Source organism: Lycorma delicatula, chromosome 4 (assembly GCF_047948215.1).
Source record: "Lycorma delicatula isolate Av1 chromosome 4, ASM4794821v1, whole genome shotgun sequence".
Taxonomy (NCBI): Eukaryota; Metazoa; Arthropoda; class Insecta; order Hemiptera; family Fulgoridae; genus Lycorma; species Lycorma delicatula.
Window position 1 is genome coordinate 153799357 of NC_134458.1, and position 23110 is coordinate 153822466.

Here is a 23110-nt window from a genome sequence, read left to right on the forward strand (position 1 = left end):
AGAACAGTAACGATTCTGATTGATACTGTCACTGGAATTCTATTGTGTAGCTATAGTTAGTTGTTCATAATGTTACATGAAAATAGTCAAGCTGTCAAAATGTATGCAAGTAGTTCATTACAGAATAAAAAAAACTTATTCTAGGATTTAAAAAAAACTTTCAATTTTTTTAATACATGGTAATGTAGTTGCAGATCATTTTGAAGCTATCATTGTTTTTTTGTTGTAGTATTGCAGGTGTTACTGTGTTTATTCCCTCCATCTTAAATTGGTTAGTTATACACCCACTTTTACATTTTATTTATGTTCATTAATGCTTATTCATGTAGATGTATTCTTTATTTTGTTTTATCTTTGTCTTTTCATAATAATCAAAGATGAAGGTTTTCTTGCTTGTTATCCAAGTGATGAATTATTTGCACCCATACGTTTTTCTTTTGGTTCTCTTACTGATTTTCTTTTTGTTTGTGTACATATGTTACTGCTACTGATCTGAAATGAAATCATGTATGTAATTTTGTAGCTTTTTTTAATGTTTTATACAACTGAAATACTTGTTTTTATTGTACTATGTAACAGCATTTATTATTTTTTTTCTTAACAAAAACAGGCGTCATGATTTTTTTTTTGTTTTACAACCCCTCAATTATTTGACTGAAGTTATGTATAAAATTTACCAACTAAATTTAACAAAAAATAATACATCAGGTACACTGTTTGATCCTATACCAAAGGATTTTTCTGAACATTTTAAGACAATTTCATTAATCTTTTTTAAACAATTGATTATCTACAACACCTTTTCCAAAAGGACTGAATAATAGCTCAAAGAAAAATTTTCTGAGAATGCACATTACTATGTACATTGAAGAACAGATCTTTTAAATTTCTTTTTTTTTAACTTCCTCAAATGTTTAAACATATTTCTTTATATTGATTAATGATGTTCAAGAGGGTGTGGTGAAAAGTTCCAGGCCTCACACAGAGATGGTGTTAGTATTTTTAATTTCTCAACGGCATCTCATGTACTTTTTTCTGAAAAGGCTTAAGTGCAAAGGAAATTAAAGAAGAGCTTGATATGACATTTGGAGACTTCTCCATCAAATACAACAGTTAAATGCTGGATCTCAGATTTTAAAATGGATCAAACACACATTAGTGATAAACCATGCAGTAGACACCCTTTTGAAGTGACTACTCCAGAAATGATAGAAAAAGTGCATAAAATTGTTTTTGGCAGATTGACAGTGAACGAGTTAGCAAAGGCTGTATGCATGTCAACAGAACGCATGTGTTAATATTGTGTATGAATATTTGGGCATGAATAAGTTGGGTACTAGATAGGTGCCACGTTTGCTTGTGCCCAACCAAAAACATTTTAAGCAATTGCCTTAAGCTCTTTTGGCAAATCCAGAGGAATTTTTACGTAATTTGTGACAGTTGATGAGACTTGGATTCATCACTCTACTCCTGATACAAAACATCAATCAAAACAGTGGGTTGAAAAGGGTCAACCTGCTCCAAAAAAGCAAAAATGACTTTTTGTATGAAAAAGTTACAGCAACTGTTTTTTGAATGCACATGGAATAATTTTCAATAATTATCTTAAAAAGGGTGAAACAATAAATGGCAAATATTATGCGACCCTATTGCAACATCTTAGAAATGAAATTAAGGAAAACTTATCACACTTGGCAAAAAACGAGCTCTTCCATCAAGACATGTTTCCAGCTCACACTTTAGTCATTACAATGGCAAAATTCAATGAATTATGTTTCAAATCGCTCTAACACTCATCTTTATTCCCCTGATCTGGCTCCTAGTGACTATCACCTGTTTCTTAACCTAAAAAATGGTTAGGAGGGAAGAGATTTTTGACCAGTAATGAAGTTATTGCCGCCATAGATGGTTTGTTTTAAGTAGTTTGATTAACAAACCAAACTAGCATAAGCGCTGTTGTGGAATGGTGGGCTAAGTGTTCAGACCTTAATAGTGACTGTGTTGAAAAATAAATCAAAATGTTCCCAAAAATTTTTTTTTTTTATTCAGGCCTGAAACTTTTCTCCCTACCCTCATAAAATTAACTTTTTTCAATACAGTTACAATTAGAAAGTGTTTAAACATTAATCTAATGAATAGCGTATAATTAATGAAGATTTTAGTAAATTTAAATATATCTTAAGGTGTAAGCAAGTGAACAAATTGTATGCAAACATAAATGCTCCACCGTTTTCCTGCCATGTAACTTGTGTCTTTCTAAAAAGAGATAACACATTTGGAAATTTCATATGTTCTATGTTTGTTATATCAAGTACTTTAATTATTTAATAGAGCTATTTGGAAAGTTCTCAGCCTGACAAAGAAAACGAAGATTTTCAGACTTTTTTTTTTTTAATTTTTAATTGTATTCACCTTGCAATTCGAACATTTAGACCCGTGATTCTCAACCTTTTTTTGCTCCACGACCCCCAAAAAGTAAAAAAAATATAATGAATATTTCACAACCCTCCCAACCTCAACCCAGTGAAACCTAGTTAAAACTATTAAGCTGCATTGATAGCAATGGGTATGAACATGCATGTATGAAGTGTTCAAACATGAGCAATGTACAAGTTCCAACTTGATGGGTACATACTGCTTGTAATTTGGATTTCTTGCATAATATTTGCTGTGAAAATGTCATATTTGAACATGTATATGATAAGTTTGAACCAGTCGTGGCCCTCAGCAGTATAAAAGAAGCATAAGGGATTGCATAATGTCAGTTTAGTTACGAATGCAAAGGCAAGCATCTGGTGTTTTTATTTATTTCTTTTTCTGTTTAGCCTCCGGAACCACCATAAGGTATTATTTCAGAAGTTGAATGAAGATGAATTATAAATGTAAATGAAGTGTAGTCTTGTACAGTCTCAGATCGACCATTCCTGAGATGTGTGATTAATTGAAATCCAACCACTAAAGAACACCAGTATCCACAATCTAGTATTCAGATCCGTATTAAAGTAACTGCCTTTACTAAGATTTGAACCTTAGAACTCTCGACTTTGAAATCGGCTAATTTGCGATGATGAGTTCACCACTAGACCAACTCGAGGTGGGGCTTTTATTTAAGTTTTTAAAAGTGTGGTTTCATTGAGAATAATAGAGGTTTCAGTTTTTTATTGTGCAGTCAAACATAACTGTTTTTAAATAAATTCTTATGCATATTGATAAATTTGTGAAAAACCTAAGTGAGCCATCTACATCCAGTGAATCAATTTATAAAAAGACAAGATTGTACAATGATAGTTATTTAAATTATGATTTTACCTCGTTGGATGGAAAGCTACAGTGTTGTTGTTCCAAATCCTTGGAATTTCTCAAACGAAAATGAAAAATTTTGAGAAATCAACAAGCTTCTATTTGTAAATCAAAGTATACTGATAAAAGTGCACTTGAAGCATCTTATATCATAGCATTAAGAACAGCTAAGATATCCAAACCTCATATTGCCTGCTGTAATTGGTATGTGTCGTTGTTTTAATAGGCGTGAAAGAAGGAAAATGACTGAAAAAGATTCTGCTTTCTAACAACACGGTATCAAGATGAATTGATGATCAGTATCATGGCTGCCATTGTTCACAATCAAATAATTCAGCAAGTGAATTATTAATATTTGATTTGATGAATCAATAGATGTGGCATACATTTCTCAGTTCTTATTTTTTATGAGACATGCTCTTGACACAAAAAAAAATATGCTGGAAAATCTGAAATTCTTTGTAAAGCTATAAAACTGGTTGACTTTATTAAAAGTGAACCATTCCAGAATAAGCTGTTTGCTAACCTATGCAATAAAACAGCTGAACAGAAAAACACCTTTCTTTTCCATACAGAAGTCAGTCGGTTATCACAGGTTATCATTTGGACTGAATCTGTTCAGCAAACCGTTTCTTGTAGTCACTTTGAGCAGCTGCATTATGCTGGTGAAAGAGCACTTTTTTTGGCCAACTGTGGATGTTTAGCAATACCATCCTTCAATCGGTCGAATTATGAAGTGTAATACTCCTGGTGATGGCCCTTTTTCCAAGTAGTCTATGGGCACCACACCATGAGAATCCCAAAAACAATTCATAGCATAGCCATGACTTTCCTGCAGATGAAGCCATCTCTGTCAGGCTGACTACTTTCTGATTGACCCTTGTTTAGTTTATCTTTGGTGAATAGTCTTCTTTTCTTTTTTTTGTCTAATATTTTATTGATACATTGTAAAATTGAATTGCCAATTAATATAGGCTTATTATATTCAGTCATGTTCATTATATTAGAACAGATTCACTATCTGTGCAGAAACAAACAGATTAAACAATCACATTGTTGGTTAGTTTTCTTTTTGATTGAGACTTGAGTATGAAAATAGGAGGATAGAATGAATGATGCTTGAATATGAAAACCAATTACTATTCTTCAGAACAGTTTAATGTAAATTGGTTGGAATGCTTTAGACAGATTGTAATTTTAGAATATTATAGCATGTATGGACCTCTACCATACAAAGTGTAGCATTTGTACTTACATCCAAAGGGTTCTGAGTTCAAATCCCAATTAAGGATGGTTTTTAAAATTGTTTAACATAAATATAATTGGGTGGTGCCTGCTGTTGCTAAATAAATAGATACATTTGCATTGCTAACTCAGTTCCAGATAATTTTGTATTCAATTGCAGGATTATCTGAAAAGATAACATAAATTAATCTGTCTGGAAACTTCAAGATTAATTACCATTTAATAAAGATAGCCATTGAAATAACATTTAATGGTTAGTATTATTTAACAAACTTACTGGTACAAAGCAATATACATGTTCTGTAAATAAATCAAGAAAAGTGGTACACTTAGCTTTTGCTAAGTTCACTTAACCTGTTTTATTTTGTTTACAGCCAAGCACAGTCGTCAGCCAGGAGGGGATGAAATATTCTGTTGTGAAGGATGTGGATGTTATGGGCTTTTTACTGAATTTCTAGATTCAAAGTTTTGTAGTATCGCATGTAAAAAAAGTGTCCTGACAAAAATTGCCTTTAATAAAAAGAAGGAAGATGATAAATTAAGGGAATTAAAATTACGACGTAAAAAACGAAAAATGAAAATACTACAAAATAAAGCACGTAAAGAAATGGAAATGCGTGCTGCTCAAAAAGACAAAGAAACTCCTGTCGATTGGATGAAAGAATTAGCTGAATTAAGGGCTAAAAAAGCTGCTCAGTTAGAAAACTGTGATGATTCTTCTAAGAAAGATGTATTTGAGTCACCTAATATGAGTGAGGTTGATATTTCTATTCGTAGCGGTACTACTTCACCAACACTGACTGATGATGATCATAGTGATAAGGTGAGTTAATTACTAATACATATTTTAATAATTGTAATGTTCCATAGAAAAATATGAGTGATGAAAAAAATTATTTTTTATCCTTGTTTCTTCTTAATTGTGCATTATATTATAAAAATGCTTATGAGTACTTTAATTAAGCATTTACGATCTATTCAAGATGATAAACTATCCAGTTAAATGCAGATCTTCTATGAGTTCATCTTCCTCCTTCTCTGCCTTGTCCTTTTCCTTTGATAATTCCCATAGGAATTATCAGCTGCCATTTTGCCACCTAATTGCTGGTGAGATGGCTGCGCTGTATTGTGGCACATTTTCAAGTGGTTTCTTCACCTGTGAAATTATGAAATTGTCTAGTCTATTTTTCTATCAAGGGGTGTTTGCAAAACACTTAAGTTAATATTATTAAAAATTAGAAAACTAACTTGATGTGCAGGGTAGGGTTGGTTTGCTGGACCAGCAACTGACTTCTTGCTGTCTACAACATCCTATCACTGTTCACTATCCCCTCTACTGTATTGGTTTACTAAGGAAAGCTTAAAATGATTAAATGTAATAAGTTTTATGATTAAAATACAGTGTTAATTAAGAAAAAAATGCGTAGGTAGTATGTAGTATAATAAAGTATGTAGTAGTGTTTTTATGTTACACAAGTATATGCCGCCTCCTGTTTTGTCTATTCTTATTGCTTACTGCAACAATATTTATAATGGAATGTGTGGTTTTGGTAAACGCACTACCTAATTTCTTTTTTTTTTACAAAAATACATTTTATCTAATGAAATTACATCAATCATAGGTCTTATTTGTCTAAATACCTTCTTAAATTTTTTATAATTATAATCCAATTTGACATTAAAGTAAGCAGAAATGCAGTGTAGCTAGTTTTTTTTTTACAAAAACTATCTTGTATTGGTTAAGACAAGACTGATTGATACAAATAGAATTAAAGAATTATTTTATGGGCCAAAACATTTTCTTAACTCATTCTTATAATGTTTTTGTCACAGTGATAGATGTCATTTATGTGGTTGATATTAAAGGTGCATAACACCATTATTTTTAGCACTTATACTTCTTATAATGTTATTCTTTTCCTTCTTTATACCGTGTACTTCTACTTCAGTATAATTCTAGTAGCGCTGATTGCCATTGGCAACCCTGAATTATCATCTTTTCAACAAATTATCCATCAACCAATAACGATTAGATTCCTTACCACTTAGCTTCTTTCATCAAAAATGTTTATACAATCTTACATTAAACAGTTAGTAGTGGTTGCTCCTTAATTGCTTACTGCGAATTATATTTATATTTTTGAGTTATAAGCTAGAAGTAATATTTTGTAAAATTATAATAATTTGTTGTATTTTGTATTAATTTTATGTGTTACAGAGAGTTCTGTGGGTATCAAAATCTAGTGAATTTTTATGGACTATATACCTTAATCATTGTAAAGCAAAACCAGCACCAATTAAATTATTTAAAGACCCGTTTCCATATGGTAAAAATGGTTTCAGGGTTGGTATGAAACTAGAAGGAATAGATCCTGAACATCAGTCATATATATGTGTTCTTTCTGTTGCTGAAGTTAGAGGTACGTCTTATAACATTAATTTTTATTGCTATTACCGACTTATTTGACTGATAGCTTTCATTTGCCATCAGTGTGTAGCCAGCTATCTTAAGGGAACCTGCACATACTTCAAGAGAATTTGTTTATTAAATGTGGCTTTTGCTGTTGAAAATGTATTATTCAAGAATCTTAATACAAGAAAAGAATAAATTGTAGTGTGCATGAAGGAATTTTTTTGTGATCGAATTACGTTGAAAGAATAAGATCAGAGTAGGAAATTTTAGATCTAGCTGAATTTTTTTGGGGGGAATACTAATTCTGGGTATTTTAAGTTAGTTCATAATTGCTTGTGTTGGTATGTTTTTATTTACTTTAGTTAATGGTTCCATTGTGGGTGAATTTACCTATAATATATAATGCACATTAACACAATACACATTATCCGTCTAATATGGATAAAACTTTTTAATTTAAAATTTGAACTCAGGACCCTGATATAGTAACATAAAAAGCTAAACTTAATTGTTTACTTAATTATATTCTGATCATCTATTTTAATTAATAAAATTTTTGTTTACCTTTTCAGGTTACCGTATAAGATTACACTTTGATGGTTATCCAGAAAATCATGATTTTTGGTTAAATGCTGACTCTCCTGATATCTTCCAGCCCGGTTGGTGTGAAAAAAATAATCACCATTTACATAGGCCACGCGGTTATACTATGGAAAATTTTAATTGGAATCTGTATTTAAAACAATGTAAAGCTCAACCAGCACCTAGACATTTATTTAGCAATAGAAATGCCAGTGTTAGTATCATTTGGTAATTTGTTTTTATAATCAGAATTTAATAGTAGTAAAACTTCAAACTAATTTGAAATAAGTAGACACTGTGTTGACATGTTTTTTATAGTATTATTTTCAGTGTTATTGTGTATTAACAGACAAGTTTAACCCTTTCACTGACTATCTAGTAGGACATTCCAAGAAAGCAATTCTTTCTTTTTACACATTTATAGAAAGATTTTAATTCAGAAAAAAATTTGTTGCTAGAATATGAAGTTACCATTTAAATTAGCTCCTTGTAAAATACTACAATACTGCAGAACGGGTTTTTTTCAATTAAATTATTATTAATATGTAAAGCTGTAAATTATATATGTTCGTAAAATGTAATGACTGTTAATATTTAAAGAGCTGTTTCTCAAGTTGTGTTCATGTCGAACATCTTATAATTGTTTGATTACACCTTAGAATATCTTGTTGTCAGTAGTTTTTCTTTTACTTTCTAAAACATCAACGATGTAATTGGCTTTCATTTTACAGTTTACCTTATCTAATATCTTGTTCACTTATTGTCTTAATTTTAAGTTATCTTTTAAAAAAATTGTTATCAGTAAAATTATATCTATATATATAGTTCAGTTCAATATTTTGTTTTCTGAGAAATTTTATTAGCTAGTGTTCTTTCAGAATATATCAGTCCTAATAGGTCTTACGAAATCAAACAAGATTTTACTGTTTATTTTTCTAGTAAGTGACAGTTGCAATTTTACGCTATTGTAAAAGCTATTCTTTCAGTTTTAAACATCCATTTTAATTGTAAATTTACTTTTATGTGTAAGTGGTCTTTAAACCACTTACTTTTCTAATTGTAATTTTCTTCTTTTATATATAGACTTAGATTAAAGTAAATTCATTTATCAAAAATACTGTTCTTTGCTTTTGTTTATAAAAAAAAGTATCTTAAAACAGTGAAGAAAACAATTTCTCGTTTAAAAATTTTTTTAGAAAATTCATTTTCTAAATATATGGAGATTTACTTCCAGAAGATCTTTACAGAGCTATTATGTCGTTTTTTGACTCAGTATAACAGATGCTTTAGTTTTTTTAACGCTAAATTCCTTTTTAAATGATCATATGACATAAATCAAATTTACAGTTTGATCAAACATTAGAAGTAGAAAAGGAGCTTAAGGATTAGCACCAATTGCTACACCTTTGAAAAAGGAGCTCCAAAAGGATCTGGAAGCACTCCCACTTTACCATATATTTTTAGGTTTTTTTTTCAGATTTAACCACTGTATTGTCTAAAAACCCTTTATTAATATTAAATGTAATGCTAATCTATTAGTTTATTTTTTGCAGCCTATTTGTCCGAACCAGTTTAGAGTTGGAATGAAACTGGAAGCAGTTGATAGGAAGAACAGTTCTTTAGTTTGCGTTGCTACTGTTACCGATATTATTGATAGTAGGCTATTAATACATTTCGATAGCTGGGGTGATGTTTATGACTATTGGGCTGATCCTACTTCACCATATATACATCCAGTTGGCTGGTGCAAGGAAAATGGACATGAATTAACGCCACCTAACAGTAAGTTTGACAGATTATCCCTTTTTTTTCTTTTTTTAAATTTATATTATAGTTTTGTTTTTGGTAAAATTATTCAGTAATACGTTAAAAAAATTTTATTAAAAACTTTGTTATATTAAAAAAATTTTACAAATTATGATTCTTTTTCTTTTCCTGTAATTAAACTATTCATTAGGTAGGGTACATCTGAATTGATCTCACGTGCCTCAGTTTTTCTATAACTTTTCCTCTTAGAATGCTTGCTCTTGAAATACTGTTAGAAACATCCCATACTCTTTGGTAATCTTCCCGCGACTAATTGACTATACAGATTATTTCCAAATTGCATGGCAATCTCTTGGAAGATGATTCTATAGCTAAAAATATGAAAAACATTCATCTAAACATAGGTCAAAAAACATTCATTTGCGAGTTTCAGCTCACAAAACATTTAGCCCTGCTTTCTGTTCCCTCTGTGAAATTAGACTGTACTAAAATTCTTGGTGTTCAAATTGAGGGGTAAATTTGGTGCTTCCGTGTGGTTTTTGATCTAAGAAATTGGATAAGGTGGTCCCAGACATCTATCTCACTTAGGTTTTAAGAAAAACAGGGTAAAACACAAAAATGGTTTGTCAGAAATTATACTTTTTCAGGTTTGGAATAAATTAACTTTACCAATAAACAAATGAAAATTTCTAGTTAACTTTGTAGAGAAGTTAATTCTAGCTTATTCCTCGACACAGCTCACTGCTCTAAAGATGCTCGATGCATCCATCATTCATATAACCATATTGTTACAGGTGCGTTTCTCTCAAGCACCGTAATAAGTCTGCTGGTGAACAGTGGTGCATCATCTCTTTGGAATAGACGGAAGCAAATGATATGCTCCTATGTGTCTCGTGTTAAAGCACAAACAAATTATTCAACTGTGATGTGGTATTCTCCAACAATCAGCATGTTAATCAGTATGAGGAATGACCATCATCTATTGCTATGTTAGGCATCAGAGCTCAGCACCTATTCTTAACTCTAAATATACAGTTACCTCCTGTTCTTGCTATTACTCCATGTTATTATCCCCCTCGGGGCCTTCTTTTGTAAATTACTGTGGTCTTTGCTGCTATGATAAGAAGTACACAAATATGGTTAAATTAGAGAAAAGTTCTATAATATTTAAATAACATAAATCGTGATGTTATAGTTTATATAGATGGCTTTAAAAACGTTAATTCGGTTGGTTGTGCTTTTGTCTTGCCAACAGAGCATATATGTCTGGCTTTCCCAGCATCATCAGTATTTTCATTGCAGAGCTGTATGCTACTAATAAGGCTTTAAATATATTTAGCCCAACATTTCGACACGAACTTGTCTGCTCAGATTCCATGAGTGCCTTACAGATAATTAGTGACATTTACTCCAGACACCCTGTTGCCTGTGAGATTCAACATGTTATTTCTCAAATGACTCAACATAACACATCTGTGAGCTTCTGCTGGATCCTCAGCCATATTGGAATTTCAGGCACTGAGCATGCTGATAGTGCGGTAAAAGAGGCTTGTTTCCAGCCTCCTTTCACTAATTGTGTTTCTAATGATCTTGTCTGTTTTTTGGAGAGGGTGATCCATGATGAATGGCAAAGTGAATGGAATGATATCATCAATAATAAACTCCTTCCTGTTTAGAATGCTGTATCACCATGGAGCTCCTAATGCAGGAATAACTGTCAGGAGAAGGATATTATTTGCTGTTTACGTATAAGGCACACTAGGCTCATGAGTGAGCCTATCTCATGACTCGGACCAATGCAACTGCCAACTAACTGTACACCACATCTCTGTGGATTGTGTCTGTTAAACGGTATTGCATCGTAAGTTAAAATTAGAGACTAACATGCAAAATATGTGGGGAATAATGAAATTGTAATATCTTGTTTTATGATTTCTTAGGTCCATCAGCTTTATTCAAATATTTGAATTTTAATACAGTATGTTTCATCCTGACCCCATAGGGGAAGACTCCCTCTGCCACCCTCTCCATTCTGAGAGCCATTATGGGCTTTACTGGAGGTCATCTTCAAAACCTCGGCTTTTGATATATTCCAGTCCACCTTGGCCAGGATGCCGCTGATGCAATTGCCATGAGTGTTATTCCCATCGGTGTACTACTAGTTAATGGACTTAAAACAAAATGCATCTCACAGTCTTAAGCAAGACTGAAAATACCTAACTAACAAAGGAATTAAACTACCTATCCATAGAAAGTAAAAGTGAGTTCAACATAACAACACGTAACATGAGAATGTTACACAGTAACATTGAAACAAAACAAAGGACAACAACAACATCAAAAACATAAATTATAAAACAATACATCAACAAAAACAGAATAAAAGAGGAATCCAAACAGAACTCTAGATCCCCTCAGCAATCCTTTCCTTTGCTAGGTACACTACCAAACTCCACTATTGCCCATTTGACCTGGCTCCTCCAGTTTACATGGAGATCCAACGCCGACCTGATAACATCAAGCCTACAGATTGTCTCTGTACACATTAACTCATATTTCGAGCACTCATAAAGAACATGGTAAGTTTCATCCAATTGTCCACACTGAGGACACATCCCAGAATCTACCAGGCTGAATTTCTGCAGTCTGTCCCTAAAAGCACCATGGCCAGGAAGAAATTGCATCACATATTTATTAGTGTGCACCCAAGAGGCGTCCTGCAGACCAACAACATTTGGAGAGAGATCATGCGTAACACGTCCACAATCTGTCTCATCCCATCTGGCCTGCCACAAATCATTGATTGCCATGTTGTTCAATTTCTCTAACTTTATCCGAAGTCAACTCACCGGACTTATTAGCAACATACTGCTGCTGCTTCTCAGACACAATCAAGTCTACTGGTTTCATTCCTGCAATCACCAAGACTGCCTCCCGTGAAGTAGTACTTAACCACCTGTAACCGTTAACAATATTGGGCGTTGAGCCCTTAATAATATGTCCCAATAATTTTATATTTTAGCCTATCCACCCAAACAGGCACCATGTATAACACAATAGCCTCGCACATGCCTTTATACAGGATGCACATGGTCTTAAAGTTAAGACCCCGATCAGGATTGACCATACGGCGAATACCAAAGAAGGTATTGAAGAGGGTGTGTTAAGGCGCTTCTTAAATTACAGTTTCTGATCAAGAAACACCCAAGGTACTTTTAAATCTGAACATAATTTATACGCTGGCCTGCCATCGAAACACGGACATGCCAACTCACTGCCAAACAGCCTTTGAGGAGCATCTTTGTGGTCTTTCCTGGGCTAAACATCATCTTGTATTGATGACCCCATAGCTTGAGCATTCTGCAAGCCCAAGTGGCTCGGAATTCAACCTCCCTCCATGAGCTTCCTTTGACCAGCAGGAGCCCATCGTCAGCATAAGCCACAATGCAACACCCGCTGAGAAACCTCAGCCGCAGGAGAGAATCAAACTACCACCCACAATAATGGACCCAACACGCTGCCCTGGGGACATCTCTTAGACAGTGTCTTGCCAACCTCATGGCCACCCTCGCGGAGCAGCACATCCCAATGACTGAAGTAACTTTGCATAATTTGCAATTCACTTACAGTATATTCTCTTTTTTGGAGTTGGTAAATATCAGAAGTCCACTATAGATTATTAAATGCTCCAGAAATGTCCAGGAAAATCCCCAGGACATATTCTGTCACACTGGTTATTATCATACTTATCACATGGAGTATGGCGTCCTCCGTACCCTTTCCGGGGCAAAGCCCATACTGATTCTCCATCAACAATCTTTGTTGAGGTTAACCTCTCATTTATACGCAGACCTTGCCAATAACCTGAAGTAACAAGAGGCCTATATGATGAACTAACAGTAGGATCCTTGTCGCCATCTTTAAACAACAATTTCACAATCCCCTTCTTCCAACAACACAGGGAAGTTTCAACTAATTATGCCATTTTGTATGTTTCAGATGGTAATTTTATTGTGTTAATGTAGTTTAATATATATTATTATTACATTATTTACATTGCTGCTGATGGTGACATTTCGTTTAGTGCCCAGGAAGAAAAAAAGATTCCATTATGTCTCCTTTATTTTACTGGACATTATTTCTTTCCATTATTTGGAAAGAACTCATTTATTACTTATGACTGTAAATCAGAATATTAGATATGGTTGCAACATTACATTCTATTTTGATAATAATTGAGGTGATATATTCCTTTAATTTTAGACACTAAATAGCACCACTGTTAGTTTTTTGAGTATGGTACAATTTCTCATTAGTGTGTTTTTTGCTTATCAGAAAAGTTAACCAGTGTTAAAATATATTAATATTTATATTATCAGAATAAAAATGCATTTTGTTTACAACATTTAAATACTTTGTTAAAAATTCAATTTCATGGTCTTTATGTAAAAGCTGCTCTGTGTTATTTTCAATGCATTTAGTGCGTATTTTATTATTCATCAGTAATTATTTGTTCTATTTCTTTTTAAAAACTTGGGATGTTATGTTTTTGTGGTCTGACACAAACTAACAGCTAATGTCATTGAACTTAACTTAGTAAAAATGTTCCTATATGAACATTGTAAAGCAACTCTTATTAATGTTAATTTACATTAGACTAATTAGTAAGTATATATAAAGACCTTTTATGTGCATTTCGTGCATAATTTATATCATCACTTTTAGCATTATATTTTAGACGTTAAGCCAGGAAGATCCATCCTGCCAAAAAAATGGGAAACAAAAATTTTAACTGAAAAAATATTAATGTTTCATTATAAGCATACACTTAATTATTAAGTGGTATTTATGAAAGAAAATAGACTTTGATTGTTTCAAAAGTTTAATTAACTAATAATTTTTAAATATAATTCTGATTTTTTTATTTCACATTGTGATTGTTTTATATTACAGCATATAAAAATCCAAGCTCATTTTCATGGGATTCTTATTTAAAAGAGACTAAATCAGTTGCTGCTCCAGCACGTGCATTTAAAACACGTCCTCCAAGTGGTTTCAGGCAGGGTATGAAGTTGGAAGCAGTTGATAAAAGAGCTCCACATTTAATTAGAGTTGCTACTGTACGCGATATACATCAACATCAAATTAAAATAACATTTGATGGTTTTCCTGATCACTTCGGTTATTGGGTGGATGATGATAGTCCTGATATTCATCCTGTAGGTTGGACACAAAAGACTGGACATCCATTAGAACCTCCTCCTGGTGCGTAAAGCTTGAATAAAAGTAGTTGTAATTTATATATATATATATATATAGTGTAATTTAATTAACAATAATTTCTATTTTTAGTAAGTGAAAACAGTAAATTTTCATAAGAGGCACAAAATTGTTATACTGCATAATTTTTACGATTCACTTTAACAATTTCAGCCATATCTTTCTTCGCTGTCTTATCAACCAATTTGAACAAATGAGTTGTTTTTTATTTACAGTGACAGGCTTAACATTTTATGCAATGCAACATAATTCAATAAAACTAATATTTACCAAGCTACTAAATGATAAAAATGAATCATTAAAGATTTTAATAGCTGCCTTTTTGGGAATTGATGTCCTGAATTTGTCCGTTAAGTTTTGCCAACATCTCCCATTTATCTCCCAGGACCCTGTTAACCCAGGTCCACATTGCATGAAAGAAAGAAAAGTCTATATTAAAACTGTAGCAAACAGAAAGTATTCTTTCCTATGGCTCATCAGGAATACAGAAAATCCCTCAGCATGAGAAATCCTGTACAACCCAGAGTTAGTTTTCTCTGTTCAAGTTCTCTCTAACAAAGTCCAAAAAGAGAACGAATGCACATCGTGCAAAGAATTAACGAAAATGGTGGAGGCCTTATCAGACCAAGTACAATCCCTTGCATATGCTATTACAACATTTGAGTACAAGCAAGAAGATTATTTCTGATAGAAAATCTAAAAGTGGTTTGCCGAAAACCACTTCAATCAGTCCACCACCGAATAAAATAACCGCTGCACCAACAGTCCAGCAAACTACCAAGTTCCCTATGAAGGGATCTACTAAAAACTTATCAGCTGATATGATATCTCTGGCCTCCCAGGCTTCCAAGTTCTCACCACCATCTTGAGATCTCTTCAAGGTTATGGAGGCCATTGAAGTGCTCAAAGAAGCAAAGCACTTCCTAAAAAGTATTAGTAGAAAAAGAAAAATTGAATTATATTTGACAAATTATCTGGATGCAGATTTTTTTATAGAATAGGAAAAGAATATTTTTACAGATACCAATATTATTCATTGGAATGTTTGCAGTCTTTGTTCTTACTGTGAGGATATTGAGTTCCTACTAAACGAAGAAAATCCTTTAATTGGACAGAGGCGAGTCTCCTGCAGACTCGTCTCCATCCCCAGAATGATGTGTCCTTTCGCAGTTATGTCTGTGAAAGATGTGATTGTCAGACTGAGGGCAGAGGACATGAAGGTGTGGTTGTTTTCACAAAGGAAATCATACCTTCCTACTTCACCAACGTCTTGATGCTGTATTTTTCGATACGCAAAAGGCATATGACATGGCCTGGAGGAGAGGAATCCTAAGTAAATTGTATAAATGGGAAATGGGGATGTCGAGGAAATCTCTTGCATTTATCAGGGGTTTGCTCAGTAGTCAGTGCTTCAACTTTGAGGGAACAATATCTGAAAATTTTACACTAGAAAACAGAATACAGTAGCAAACAAAGGGAATTTTTGTTCTGTTGTAGTGAGTTTTCATTCTGTGGCAGACTCCTTGTTTGGTGTTTTCGGTTATGTTGTCAGAATTTGTGGTTTTTGCACTTCATTTTCAATTAGTTTTTGGTGACCCTATGAGTTTCTGTTATAAGTTTGTTATTCATTTCTAGTTAATACAATGTGGATAATGCCCTACAAAAGCAGTAAAAAATTGTTGCTCTGTTCCAACACACACAAATTACTCACAGATTGCCAGTGAATGTAGTGTGGGGTTAGGTACTGTAAATGAAATTGTGAAAAGGTTTAGGGAACCAGGTTCCATCTCCCCAAGGGGAAAAGTAAAATGTGAACAGAAAAAGAAAACCACACCTATACATGATCGATTACTAATAAGAAAAAGCAAGATTAATCCACGATTGTCGGGTGTTGATCTTAATAGGGACTTGAGAGCCAGTGGGACTAATGTTTCTGATATGACAGTTCATAGAAGATTGTTGGCAGTGGGAAGGATTGCACAGAAACAAAAAAAGAAATAGTTACTGACAGGTTATGAACACAAAAAGACTTCAATGGGCAAAGAAACATAAAGAATGGACTATTTAGATGTGGAAAAAAGTTATTTTTTCAGAAGACTCATTTCTTTGCCCAAGGGAAGAGATTGGCCCAAATTCATAAGTCAGCATATGAGAATACTACACCAGCACACCTGCAACAAGCTCCCAAACACCCAGCCAAAAAGATGTTTTGGGGATGTTTTATACATGAAGGGCCAGGAGCACTTACGCCTGTGGATGGGATGGTGAAATTGGACCAATTCATTAACATATGCCAAAGAAAAATAGACACACGTATGCAGAAGAACCTAGAACTTATTTTCCAATAGGACCTTGCATCATGTCACACATCAAAGAAAACAAAATTTTGAGTGCGTTGTGGCCAGGGAATTCCCCCAACCAAATCCCATTGAAAATTTATGGTTTGGTTTCAAGATGAAGAAATCAAAAATCATTGTTCTACCTTATAGATCAATCGAAATAACTCATTTAGAGGGGGGAAAAATTTTTACCTGGACTTTTATAAGTGGAAATAGTAAGGGGCTTATAATAACGTAAAAAAAATAAATGCGTGAGTAGGAGGGTGGTGAGAAGTTGAAAAGGGTTGAAAAATGGTATTATTGCAATTTCTGGCAAAAGTTTACATAAAAAAAAAGTATCCAATACAAAAGTGGTAGATTAGGCAAAAATCTACAACTTTTGTAGGGTAATTTTTTAACATAACCCCAAAATTTCCGAGAAAATTGCAAAAATTTGTTTTTTCTTTTTTATTTTTCATTTTCACAAAAATAATTTAATTTTGATGAAACTTTGTGAAAGTGTACCTTTCTTTACCACAAATCTTTTTAGATAAAAAAATCATGTAGTTTCAGAGATAATAATTTTTCCCAGTTCCGAAACACTTTCGTTTCTACTTTTAAATTCTAACTTAGAATTTAATTCTACTTAGAAAAATCGTTGTAAAGTTCTGCCAGTGCTCATATTTTTTCTTTTTTTTTTTACATATACTTTTTGGTGAAATAAAAAAAATCTATAATCATAATTCAAAAACATGCTTAAAATGCAAAAAAAAAAAATGAATTGCAACAATGAATTTTTCAGTAATTGTTCATAATTGGTTTAAATTTTATTTTAAATTCAGAAACTGATTACACCATTCAATTCTACAGAAAAAATACAAAAGAAACTATTTCATTATTTGACCTGAAAACTTTATTTTTGTGCAGTTTCACTATAAACATTAAGTTAGAATAATGAAGCTTCAGATAAATAAAAAGAATAATTTTTTTTTAATTTGTTTGTTATAGAATCGATTGGTATACTTGTTTATAGATGAATAAGTGATTTTTTAATTAAATTATTTAAAATTCCAATTTTTGCTTTCAAAATTATTATATTTTTCTACATTTTTACAATGGATATTTACAATTAAGTAATACTAGGCCAATCTTGGTTTTTTTGGCAACTTTTTAACTTGATCTTCATCGTCTGATCCTTCATTAGATTGGGTTTCTTTTTGAACTTCAAACATTTCTTCGATATCACTAAATTCCTCAGGTAATTGATTTTCCGGGTTCAAGCAAAGACTTGGTGGCTGCTTGATTTCGTGTGAAATGTCTTTGGAATCACTGAAATCTTCTGAAATTTTATCAGTGTTCAAACATTTGTCTGAACCATGTCATTTTGTACATAAATCTGTGCATCGCAGTCCATGTTTTCGACACCCGCATCTATTTATTACCTTCACAGCTGCAAGAGCTTGTTTTTAATGAATCTTCAGGCATGACTTGAGACTTCTGTAAAGCAAGGCATCAGTAGTTTGGAATTATTCGCAATTACCTCTTTCCAGCCCCACTTAGTTGCAGTTATTTTGTTTCCAAGACACGTTTGAAGAGGAAAGTACGCAATTCTATAGGAGTGTTGTGTAGCTGCTTCAACAGTTGGTAATAATTTTTCTAATTTAAAAGTAGACTGCAGTTAATACTTTGAATTGCTGAATTCTCAGATCATCCAGAGATAATCATTTGTGCATTTGTAAATAGATCAAATTAATTTACAACCATTTTGAGCAATGACTTTTGGCTCTGCATTAGTCTGATAAAAAGGCTTTTACAACTCTGTCTCAGCTTTGGAGTTTTAATCAGTGAATTCAATGTTGTTTTTTCCTTTGCCTGTAAAAGCAGATGTTGTCACACCCAGTAAAACAATGTAAAAGCCAACAATAGAATGATAATCTTCATACTTAAAACTATTTGACAAATACATTGAAACACTTAAATTGCCTGCACCTAGCTTGAGAAAGTAAATTGTTGCATTAGTAGAATTTAATTGATTTAATAGAACCAAAAGATCAATATCTTAGCCAACAACAATGACAGTTTTTTTTTTGTTATATTCGGTGACTCCTGTTGCTGCATTTATAACCTTATTTTTTTGGCAGTTGCTATTGCTGTATTAATAATTAATGAATCTGCATCTTCTGCTTGTTTAATTTTATATCCTTCAAATCTAAATGCTTTTGACAACTCTTTTAATTCATTCTTGTTTTTATCATTTGACAAAAATTTCTCTTGTCAAAATGTTACTTTTGTGTGCAGTTCAATATCAAAAAAAGGAACACTAAGAATTTTTTTACCTTGTTTTTGTTGAAGATCCAGTTGAGTTTTCATTATCAGCCTCATTGTCCGGAAAACTATCAAATACTATAACAGCTATTGTCTGCATAATGTTTCCATATAAAAGACAAATATTTTCTGGTGATCACTTCAATGGTATCGTTTTTTTTTGCCAAACACCTTTGTGTAACAGAAATTCATCACCAATAACATGTGCTACATTTTCTGTAGTTTGTAAAGCTTCAGTGCTAGTGAACTGATGAAACAGTTGCGATTTAATGTTTTTTCTAAAGCCATTTTCTGTAAAAAGTGATAGTAGGATCAAAGCTGCATGCCCACTCGCCTCTTGTTTAGATCTTTTGGTACAAAATTATTCAACTTAGATGTTTATAGCAATAGTGTACAAAAATAAAATTTCAAGTCAAACAATGAAACACAGTTTCTTTTGTATTTTTTCTGTACAATTGAATGGTGTAATCAGTTTTTTATTTTTTCAATTTAAACACATCAACAATTACTGAAAAATTCATTGTTACAAGTAATTTTTTTTTTTCATTTTTAAGCATGTTTTTAAATTGATTATAGATTTTTTTTATGTTACCAAAAAGTATATGTCAAAACAAACAAAAAATGAGCACTGGTAGAACTCTGTACAATGATTTTTCTAAGTAGAATTTTTTTTCTAATTTTGAGAGAGTTTTGCTGAGAGTTTTTTAGTACTAATTGGGGAGCTGATCAAGTATGCATGTTGTCCTTCTACCGAGCTCTGGTTCATTCCCACTTAGACTACAGCTGCATGGTTTATTTGTCTGCTTGGTCTACCACTCTTAGAATGCTCAGTGCAGTCCATCATTCACTCATCTGTCTTGCAGTGCGTTTTGTTCAAGCCTTTTGGTAAGTTTATTGGTGGACAGTGATGGTGACCCATACCTTTAGAATAGATGAAACCAAATTATGTAGCTCACATTAAAATGCAACCAAATCTCCAACCTTTGATGCAGTGTTCTCTAACCTGCATCTTAATTGATATCAGGAAGAGTTGGGATCAACTGCTCTGCTAGGCATCAGAGCTCAGCTCCTTTACTTAACTCTAAATTACATCCATTTCTTACTGTTGCTGCATGTTTATTACCCCTCTTGGTGGACTTCAGAATTAAATTATTGCTTTAGTCTTTGTCAGTATCATAAAATGAACACAAATCCAGTTATATTAAGAGAGAAATTTTATTATATAAATAGTGTGAATCCTGATGCTATAATTTGTATGGACAGCTCTAAAAACGTTAATTCTGTTGGTTGTGCTTTTGTGGCTGGCAGCAGAACATACATGTTTGGCGCCTTCCCAGTATCATCAGTATTTTCATTTTGGAACTGTATGCTATTTGTAAGGCCTTAAATAAAATTAGCCCAACATTTTGACATGTACTTGTCTACTCAGATGCCATGTGTGCCACAAGTACTCCAGACACCCTGGAGTCTGTGAGATTCAGCCTGTTATTTCTCAAATGACTCAACATAACTGAGCTTCTGCTGGATCCTCAGGCAATGAGTGTGCTGATAGTGCAGCAAATGAGGCTTGTTTCCAGCCTTAACTAATCAGCCTTCCAGCCTTTCACTAATCATGTTGTTTCTAATGATCTTGTCTGAAGAGGGTGGTCCATGATGAGTGGCAAAGTGAATGGAATGCTATTAACAATAAACTTCTTCCTGTTAAAAACTATCACTGTGGAGCTCCTCATGCAGGAATAACTGTCGACAGGAGGGCACACTGTTTATGAATAGGGCACACTAGGCTCACTCATGGATATTTCATGACTCGACTGATGCATCTGTTTGTGTTCACTGCAACTAGCAACTAACTGTACACCTCATTCTTTTGGATTATATCTGTTACACATGGCTATGCATCAGAAGTTTAAACTAGGGACTAACTTCCAAAATTCTTAGAAAACAGTGAACAATGTTATTGATTGTTTTACAATTTCTTAAGGCCATCTGTATTCAAATGTTTGATTTTTACTATAGTATGTATCAGCTATTTATGCCATCTGCCATATGGTAGATGTTAATTTTATTGTTTTAATTTAGATTATTAATGTAATATTTCATTGTGGTTTTTATTCCACTGTTGTCATAAATCATATTTAAATTTGACTTGTATAGTATAAACTAAGATGATATATTTAATTTTATTTTTAGTTGGTGATGAGAAAACTGAGTGCACAACTCCTGGGTGTAAAGGCGATGGTCATATAAAAGGTGCAAAATTTACAGTTCATAAACATCCCTCAGTTTGTCCATATTCCAGTCAAAATATGAATCGTGATTCCAGTTCTACTCCTGATAGATTTTGTACTAAACCAGAACTATATGAAGTTCCTGAAGCATCTACATGTAAACCTAGACAGACTAGGTAAGAATGAAAAAATATATATATATATATATTTTTTTTTTTTCAGTCATTGATCAGTCTGTAACCCTATTTGAAGTCTCTATTTCAAGCATTTTTATTGTTTTTCAGTAAACTTTCTTTGACAAGTAATAGGTAATGAAGATCTACATATAATTCTACAAACTTGCATTATGATCAGAACAAGCTACAAGTAATTCTTCACTGCATATTCTGTTAGTTGATCCAATACATGTAGCTCCAATTAATTCAAATTACTATTATGTCCAGTGATGTACAAGGCGTGGTTCAAAATTAAGAGTCGATGAGTTATAAATAGCGATTGACAACACTGATTGGTTGGCGAATGCGAAGTACCTTTAAGTTTTACAGTGATAGCAAGCTGTTAGACCACTTTGCTCTCAGTTCATTATTGTTATCCTTTGTGAGACATGAGTGCAGTAATAACAAATCCCACCAATTGTGAATTTCAATCAGTAGTTAGATTAGTGATTATAGAAGTGGCAGGCCTAGTATCTGAACTGATCATCATTGAATGTGAAAATGCAAAGTGAGAAAAAAATCATTGCTTTACAATTAGCAATCTTTTTCTAGAATTTCCAGTAGTTTCAAAGACAGCATTATTGAGAATTGTGACTGACAATATAGGCTATCATAAACCGTGTGCACAATGGCTGCTGAAAATGTTGACAAGTGTTCACAAAGATCATAGAATGACATCTGCATGTGCTTTTCTCAACTGCTTTAACCACAAGGGAAACAATTTTTTTTTTCCATATCATCACTGGTGATGAAACATGGATTTAATTTGTCAATACTGAGACACAACAACAGTCCATGCAATGATTACATTCCAGTTTTCCTAAAACGAAAAAATTCAAACAAGCCCAGCCTCAAAGGAAAATCATGACAACTATATTCTGAGACCAAAAGGGTACGCTTTTGATTGATTTAATTTAACCTGGAACAAACATCACATCACATGTCTATTGTGAAACACTCTAAATTGCATCATGCCATTCAAAACTGACGATGGGGAATGCTGAAATCAGGAATTTACTTCACAATAATGCACGTCCACAGATGGCTGCATGCACGACAGAAAAAATTCGGATGGGAGATTTTTTTATCATCCCCTTGCAGTCCTGATCTAGCGCCCAGTGACTACTATCTCTTCCTATATCTCAAAAACTGGCCTGCATCTCAATGATTTGAGGAAAGTGAAGAGTTGAAAATCTCAATGTAAAAGTGGCTACAATTCCAAGTGGCAGAATTTTATGTAGTGGGTTTGAAGTAACTTGTTTCATGATATCAAAAGTGTTTGGAACAAAATTGTGATTATGTAGAAAAATAAAGTAAATCTGTAAGTATTAGAAACCATTAATAATTTGTTTCAATAAATTACTAATTCAGGATAAATTTTTTATTGAAACTTGTAAATAAATCTTATTTCATAAATAAATAACTTGTAGAAAGAAT

General features: G+C 32.9%; 1 protein-coding gene across 5 annotated transcripts in view; it reads left to right on the forward strand.

Annotated features, from left to right (window-relative positions):
- The window catches only part of l(3)mbt (lethal (3) malignant brain tumor), a 56848-nt gene that overhangs the window by 26805 nt on the left and 6933 nt on the right, over window positions 1-23110 (forward strand). For 4 of the 5 annotated variants that reach the window (XM_075364427.1, XM_075364426.1, XM_075364424.1 and 1 more), the window contains exons 7-12: window positions 4920-5368; window positions 6764-6965; window positions 7531-7754; window positions 9094-9322; window positions 14261-14572; window positions 21421-21634. In XM_075364427.1, coding sequence (XP_075220542.1) covers window positions 4920-5368; window positions 6764-6965; window positions 7531-7754; window positions 9094-9322; window positions 14261-14572; window positions 21421-21634 — 1630 coding nt within the window. The remainder of the gene's footprint in view (window positions 1-4919; window positions 5369-6763; window positions 6966-7530; window positions 7755-9093; window positions 9323-14260; window positions 14573-21420; window positions 21635-23110) is intronic. The other variant, XM_075364428.1, reaches the window with a different exon arrangement.